Source organism: Oncorhynchus tshawytscha, linkage group LG16 (genome assembly GCF_018296145.1).
Source record: "Oncorhynchus tshawytscha isolate Ot180627B linkage group LG16, Otsh_v2.0, whole genome shotgun sequence".
In the NCBI taxonomy this organism is placed as follows: domain Eukaryota; kingdom Metazoa; phylum Chordata; class Actinopteri; order Salmoniformes; family Salmonidae; genus Oncorhynchus; species Oncorhynchus tshawytscha.
The window spans coordinates 77184722-77192258 of record NC_056444.1 but is presented as its reverse complement, the minus strand read 5'-3'; the positions used below and the strand labels follow the sequence as shown (position 1 = coordinate 77192258).

At 45.3% G+C, this 7537-nt stretch overlaps 1 protein-coding gene across 1 annotated transcript; it reads left to right on the top strand.

The window, feature by feature from the left end:
• The first annotated feature begins 493 nt into the window (after positions 1-493).
• Positions 494-5871, top strand: LOC112232710 (lens fiber major intrinsic protein-like). The gene is made up of 4 exons (XM_024399906.1): positions 494-1362; positions 2561-2725; positions 3157-3237; positions 4304-5871. The coding sequence occupies exons 1-4, from the start codon at positions 1003-1005 to the stop codon at positions 4487-4489; spliced, it is 792 nt and encodes a 263-aa protein (XP_024255674.1). The 5' UTR covers positions 494-1002; the 3' UTR covers positions 4490-5871.
• Positions 5872-7537: the final 1666 nt, after the last annotated feature.

The following is a 7537-nucleotide window of genomic DNA, read 5'->3' as shown; positions in this document are numbered from 1 at the left end:
TTGTTTTCGAAGCATGTGACGAATAAAATGTGATTTGCTATTTGTCTAAAGCGATCCACTACTGGTAGTAGTAGAATGTCAAGTATCTGACCTTACCGACCTCAACGTCTAACATTACCAATATTAACAGTTAGGAATACCACCCAAACTACTGGTACCTGTTCTATAGGATTTTCCTGAGTTTACACATGATCAAAGTAAAATATGTCTATTCAAACCTATAGCCTTTCAAAAATCTCCTCCTTCAACCTTTTATCTGTGTCCTGGACTATATGAACTATATGAACCTCAGAGTTCAGGTTTAGGGTTAGGATGATGATCCCTGGCATGGGCACTGGGCAGCGAGAGGTCAGGGTGAGAGAAGGGTTAAGTATTTTTGTTGTGTTGATCTGTTGTGTTGTACGGTGAACCCTCCCAGCCCCTTCCACCGGGGGCCCGTGGCCCTGGGCTGTTATAAATAGTCCCATGGGCTCTCCCTGCTCTGACAGAGAGGCTGAATGTCTGCAGGACATCCTTTTCTCTACTAACCACCAGCAGGGTTGGCATACCAACACTCCGCTCCACACAGACAGGACGAGCAGGGTTGGCATATAGACGCACAGAGACCCACGCTCCGCTCCGCTCCACACAGACATGACGAGCAGGGTTGGCATATAGACGCACAGAGACCCACGCTCCGCTCCGCTCCACACAGACAGGACGCGGTTTTCTATAACTGGACTGAAAACAGCTTACAGAAAGCAACATTGCAGATCATTGGAAGTCAGTAAAGTTAGTGACTCCTAGAGAGTTGCATGTGGAACTGTTGTTTACGTGCGGAAGCATCTTTAGGTTTAGGGGCCAATTTTGCTTTGACGTTTGCTCTCTTTTAAAAAAAATCTTACCTTGAAGGCATCACTGAGATAAGTCATTATTGATACGGTGAGCAGAGCTAGCTCACTCTAAAGGAGAATACACATTTGGGGTAGCCATTTGGGCTAGCCTCTTGACTTTTTGGCCACCATGTGGGAGTTTCGTTCCATGTCGTTCTGGCGGGCGGTGTTCGCTGAGTTCTATGGCACCATGTTCTTTGTGTTCTTCGGTCTGGGGGCGGCTCTGCGCTGGACCACCGGGTCCCACAACGTTCTCCACGTGGCTTTCTGCTTCGGCCTGGCCGCTGCCACCCTCATCCAGTCCATCGGTCACATCAGTGGTGGACACATCAACCCGGCTGTCACCTTCGCCTACTTGATTGGCTCCCAGATGTCCCTGTTCCGCGCTGTCTTCTACATCGTGGCCCAGTGTCTGGGGGCGCTGGCTGGGGCCGCTGTGCTCTACTCGGTCACCCCCAACAACATGAGGGGCAACCTGGCACTCAACATGGTAAGATTAGCCAGAGAGAAAGAGGCAAAGCGAGAAGTTTTACTCCGACCAAAATGTATCCACGAAAATAAGCCCACAAAGTGAGGTAAATGAGAGTGTCGAATTTGGTCAACACAAAAATGTTTTGCTAATTTGCTACGTGACAGTAGTAATGGTTAGGTTGTTACGAATGCACTGATATATACGTGGACGCATGAGGCATGAGGCAATTTTTATTTTTTATGACTATCAGAGTAGTGTCTGTTGTCATAGAGACAGATAGAGGGCTTTTCCATTAAGGGATTCCACCATTTTAAAGTAGTCAACTGGGTGGGGATTCCTATGAGTTGGGAGCAATCAGTCAAAGACGAAGAAAATAGAGTACTTTAAAATGGAGATGAGCCTATGCTGACACTATGATGGCAGAGATACAAAGATGAGTCCTCTATCTTAATGGCATGTTGTTCACACGTGTATCTGCTCTCTCATTGGCTAGAATTGTCCCACCTTATCTCGCCTCCTCCCGCCTGCCTTCCATCTTTGAGGACAGTATTTCCATTGTTAGAGCAGTCAGTTGACTATCTTGTCAATATAATAGACAATCTTTGGACTACTTGACCCATGACAGGTGAATTCAGTTAAATTGAAATGGAATTGATCCCAACCCTGATAGGAAAGTATTTATCACACATTTCAGAGTTCCATTTTCATCTGCCATTTGAATGAATGAAATGAACTTGACAGGGGATAAAGAACATCTGTGTGTGTAACCACAATTAGGTGGTCTATTAGAATTTCCAATTCAGTCTTTCTAACATTGTGAGTATCAGACAATATAGCAACTCAGTTTAAAGGTCCTAATAGAAGGCCTGTGGCAGATGTGTTGGTTATATAACAGTCTAACAGTCTTTAATAAAACATGGTTAGTGTTGTGGATACATTTAGTATTTTCTTTTACAATGTTAAACGTTATGAATAGGTTATTATACAAAAACACCACTCTTTAGAATGCATGGACAATGTAAGATTTGCTAATGATCTTTTCTCCGTGAGCCATTTTGATGTGTTTAAGGTTCAACCTGTTGATTGATTGATTGATTGATTGATTGATTGACTGACTGCTGAAGTTATTCACATCGGCCAGTGGAGCCGATATGACTTCCAAAAGTGAACTGGAACCATTCACTAAGCCGTGTTCGATCTCTGACCCCTTGTCCAGCTGCAGCCAGGTATCAGCCTGGGCATGGCCACAACCGTGGAGGTGTTCCTCACCCTGCAGCTGGTTGTCTGCATCTTCGCTGTGACCGACGAGAGGCGTAACGGACGCCTGGGCTCTGCCGCCCTGGCCATCGGCTTCTCTGTTCTCATAGGACATCTGTTGGGGGTAAGACATATTACAAATATATCAAATATATATTTATAGACCATGGATTATATAGGGAATTGTATCGGGGTGAAAACGAGCTTAGACACAGGGTCAACTGGGATGAAGGTGGGGTAAGAGACATAGTCTTGGAGAGAGAGGCCATTATGACTCAACAATACGATCACAACAGCATATATAATAGACAAAAGCTGGCGATTTAGGTTTCGGTCAATTTAAATGATGAATGATTAGATGACAATGACAGAAGCAGTAAAACCTGATTAATCCATCCCTGTGACTACAAGGGAGAAGGAGTGTGTAATCCATTGTTTTGATGTGGTTGGTCAGGACACGAGAGAGAGCAATTATGATGCAGGGAGGTTTTTGACCACTGCATATTCTACACACTGTTACCTAAACATAACCCTGATCCACTGTCCTTCCTGTAGATGTACTATACTGGTACTGGAATGAACCCTGCCAGGTCCTTCGCCCCCGCTGTGCTGGTCAGAAAATTTGTCAACCACTGGGTAAGACCTTTTGTTCACACCTTATAAAGCCACAACATTTACAGCAAGTTAAAAACAAGTTACAATGTGTTTAGAGTTTAGAACTGTGTAATGTGACATGTAGCTAGATGAACTCACCAACATATCCCCCCTCTCTCTCCCTCTCTCCCTCCCTATCTCTCTCTCACTCCCTCTCTCTATCTCTCCCTCCCTATCTCTCTCTCCCTCCCTCTCTCTCTCCCTCCCTCTCTCTCTCTCTCTCTCTCCCTCCCTCCCTCCCTATCTCTCTCTCCCTCCCTATCTCTCTCTCACTCTCTTCCTCCCTATCTCTCTCTCCCTCCCTCTCTCGCTCTCTCTCCTCCCTCCCTATCTCTCTCTCCCTCCCTCTCTCACTCTCTCCCTCCCTATCTCTCTCTCACTCCCTCTCTCTCTCTCCCTCCCTATCTCTCTCTCCCTCCCTATCTCTCTCTCACTCTCTCCCTCCCTATCTCTCTCTCCCTCCCCTCTCTCTCTCTCCCTCCCTATCTCTCTCTCCCTCCCCTCTCACTCTCTCCCTCCCTATCTCTCTCTCACTCCCTCTCTCTCTCTCCCTCCATATCTCTCTCTCACTCCCTCTGTGTGTGTGTCTCTGTCTTCCTCTCTCCCTCTCTCTCTTTCTCCCTCCCTATCTCTCTCTCACTCACTCTCTCTCTCTCTCCCTCCCTATCTCTCTCTCACTCCCTCTCTCTCTCTCTCCCTCCCTATCTCTCTCCCTCCCTCCCTATCTCTCCCTCACTCACTCTGTGTGTCTCTCTCCCTCTCTCCCTCCCTCTCTCACTCTCTCTCTCTCTCCCTCCCTATCTCTCTCTCTCCCTCCCTATCTCTCTCTCACTCCCTCTCTCTCTCTCTCCCTCCCTATCTCTCTCCCTCCCTCCCTATCTCTCCCTCACTCACTCTGTGTGTCTCTCTCCCTCTCTCCCTCCCTCTCTCACTCTCTCTCTCTCTCTCCCTCCCTATCTCTCTCTCTCCCTCCCTATCTCTCTCTCACTCCCTCTGTGTGTGTCTCTGTCTTCCTCTCTTCCCTCTGTTTGTTCTGGTCCTGTGGCAGGTGTACTGGGTGGGTCCGATGATTGGCGGTGCTATGGGAGCTATTATCTATGATTTCATGCTGTTCCCCCGCATGCGCAGTCTCTCTGAGAGGATGGCCATCCTGAAGGGTACCAGGCCCCCAGAGACTGAGAGCCAGCAAGACGCCAGAGGAGAGCCCATCGAGCTCAAGACTCAGGCCCTATAAGCCTGGTGAAGAAGGTTGGCTTTCTGAACTCCATATTCCCCTATTCTGTACACAAACCTCCTCCGAACCCTCAACCCTACCCAACACACATACACACACATTACTCTTCCTCTCTAACCCACACACCCACATAGTACACACAGACCATCACGACAACTCCACCTTACTCACCCTCCTCATCCATACTCTGCTGATCCAGAAACAGTACATGCTGAATTACTGGTCAGCCAAAGCTTTAACCCTCCTCCGACCTGTGAACTATGACCCCCTCCCCCCTTGGACTGCAGGACAAAGATGGAGGGTAAGAAGAGGACTTAGTGGCCACTGAAGAAAGCACCCTGCTGCGGCCTGTTGTGTAGGGAGTGGGTCAGTCCTGGCTGACCAGGTGGCTGTAACTGCTCAGGACAGGGGCATCTCTCTCTCTTCCCTATCTATCTATATTTTGTAGTCTGCTAGGAGTGTAACAGTAGAGCAGTGAACTTCATGCTTTTTCCATTTTGTTATGAAACTTCTGGTACCTGATGTGTATGTTATTATTATGCCCTTGAAGAATTTCTAGGGATTTTTTTCAACTCTAGTTATATTTACAAGTCATGCGTTGTGTTGTTTGTGCGTGTTTTAGGAGACCATTGTTATTTTTATTTTTATTTTTTTCATTAATTATTCCTTTGTTCGTCATCATGCTGTTTTACAGTACGTAGTTTACCTTTATTTAACTAGGCAAGTCAGTTAAGAACAAATTCTTATTTACAATGACAGCCTACGGGGGAACAGTGGGTTGACTGTTCAGTGACAGAACAACAGATTTGTACCTTGTTCGACTGCAGCCTATTCTACTGGAAAGAAGCATCTTTTGTCCCCCTCTTCCTTCAATGAAAGTTCTGATTCATTACTAGCAACATATTTAGAGTGCTCCCCTTTTGTCCAAAAGCCCTTCAATTTTTAGCTGTCTTTTTAAAAATGGTTCTGTCTAATTGTAGACTGTCTCTTCTAGGGGAGCACAAACAGTCAGATTTATATGAAAATTAACACACACACACACAAACTCAATCTCCATTTCTATTTAAACACATTATCTTGAAATTGTATATTATTTTTCATTTAGTATTACAAAACTCCACTTCTTTGACCTGATGTCTCTCGTCAACTTTGACTTTTTACAGCCATGAAGTGCCTGAAGACATAAAATGGTTTCTTCTGTATGCAGTTCAGTACCAGTATTATCTGTGCCAGACTGTTATGTTTTACTCTGTTTCTGGAATGCTGCTTTTTTTTCATTAAAGGTTTTGCTGTTACAGCGGTTTCATGTACAGGCGTGTGATAGCTGGATTGGCTTTTATTTTGTGTCATTTTACTTAATTACAAAAAAAAATCTAACTGGCTTTGTCGTGTGGATCAAGCTTATTTTATTAGTTGATTGTAGATTCTTTCTTATACATATCCTTTAAATCTCTCTTCTGTCTAGGCCGGGGAGAGATTCTCTTCTCTCTCTAGGAGAGGTTCTCTTCTCTCTCTAGGTGGAGAGGTTCTCATCTCGCTCTAGGAGGAGAGGTTCTCTTCTCTCTCTAGAAGGAGAGGTTCTCTTCTCTCTCTAGGAGGAGAGGTTCTCTTCTCTCTCTAGGAGGAGAGGTTCTCATCTCGCTCTAGGAGGAGAGGTTCTCTTCTCTCTCTAGGAGGAGAGGTTCTCTTCTCTCTCTAGGAGGAGAGGTTCTCGTCTCTCTCTAGGAGGAGAGATTCCCGTCTCTCTAGGAGGAGAGGTTCTCGTCTCTCTTTAGGAGAGGTTCTCATCTCTCTCTAGGAGGAGAGATTATCTTCTCTCTCTAGGGGGAGAGGTTCTCGTCTCTCTCTAGGAGGAGAGATTCTCGTCTCTCTAGGAGGAGAGGTTCTCATCTCTCTCTAGCAGGAGAGATACTCGTCTCTCTAGGAGGAGAGATTCTCATCTCTCTCTAGGGGGAGAGGTTCTCGTATCTCTCTAGGAGGAGAGGTTCTCTTCTCTCTCTAGGGGGAGAGGTTCTCTTCTCTCTCTAGGAGGAGAGGTTCTCATCTCTCTCTAGGAGGAGAGTTTCTCTTCTCTCTCTAGGAGGAGAGGTTCTCTACTCTTTCTAGGAGAAGAGGTTCTCACCTGTCTCTAGGAGGAGAGGTTCTCTTCTCTCTCTAGGGGGAGAGGTTCTCATCTCTCTCTAGGGGGAGGGGTGTCAGTTTAAGGTCTGTTTTTCCCTCCAAACTCAGGTTCTTATAACCTGGTTGCAGATCTGTTTGTGCTATGTTGCCATTAAGTTAGCAAGACATCACAAATAGATCTGAAACCAGGCTATGGTTCTTGTACCTGAGGGGTAAAAACAGAGGCGAAAAAGAGAGAGGATCGTGTTAACTGAGGCGACTAAATGCTTTAGCTTTGTGTTACTGTCTGGGTGAGGATGTGAGGTAAACTAAACGTGCACGTGCATTCTAGTCCGTGAATGGTGAGCAGTGCTGACATTCAGCATGCTCCTAAACTGAACCAACAATAATTTTGTTTAGAGGAAATGAAAACTTCAAGTGGGACTGTCCAAAAGGTACATTATCTGGCAGAACATAATGCATAATGCTATGATGCTCTCAGTACCCTACTCCTGTGTAATATCCAATGATGCATCAATGGTTATATCTGGGTATGAAGCCATGGTATATAGACCATCAACACCACCTGGTGGTCATAGCATGTACTAGCATTCAACAGACTAATTCTCACACGCTGTAATAACAGATGACCCTTGTTTATGTTGTCATGCCCTTTATATCCCTTTAATCTGTTTAGGTCAAAGATATATTATTCTCACTACGTGCCAAGACACTTTTTAAACTGGACAACAACAACTTAGTCAGAGACAGTTTATTAGAAATATGTGGAGAAATTCCCACCGCATTTAAACTGATATTTCATCAACATGATCTACGATACAGGTTGGCGAAACCTAGTAGTGCATCTGTTTTAACACGTGCATTTATTTTTTTTGTACTGTGAGTGCAAATTAAACTTGGTAATTTAATGACAAGTTCTTTTTGTTG

What these genes read in the sequence shown, in the direction of transcription:
- LOC112232710 (XM_024399906.1), top strand. Translation starts at nt 1,003, where the DNA reads ATGTGGGAGTTTCGTTCCATGTCGTTCTGGCGGGCGGTGTTCGCTGAG. An exon ending in GCAACCTGGCACTCAACATG is followed by an intron (nt 1,363 to 2,560) that starts GTAAGATTAGCC and finishes CCCCTTGTCCAG; the next exon opens with CTGCAGCCAGGTATCAGCCT. An exon ending in GAAAATTTGTCAACCACTGG is followed by an intron (nt 3,238 to 4,303) that starts GTAAGACCTTTT and finishes GTCCTGTGGCAG; the next exon opens with GTGTACTGGGTGGGTCCGAT.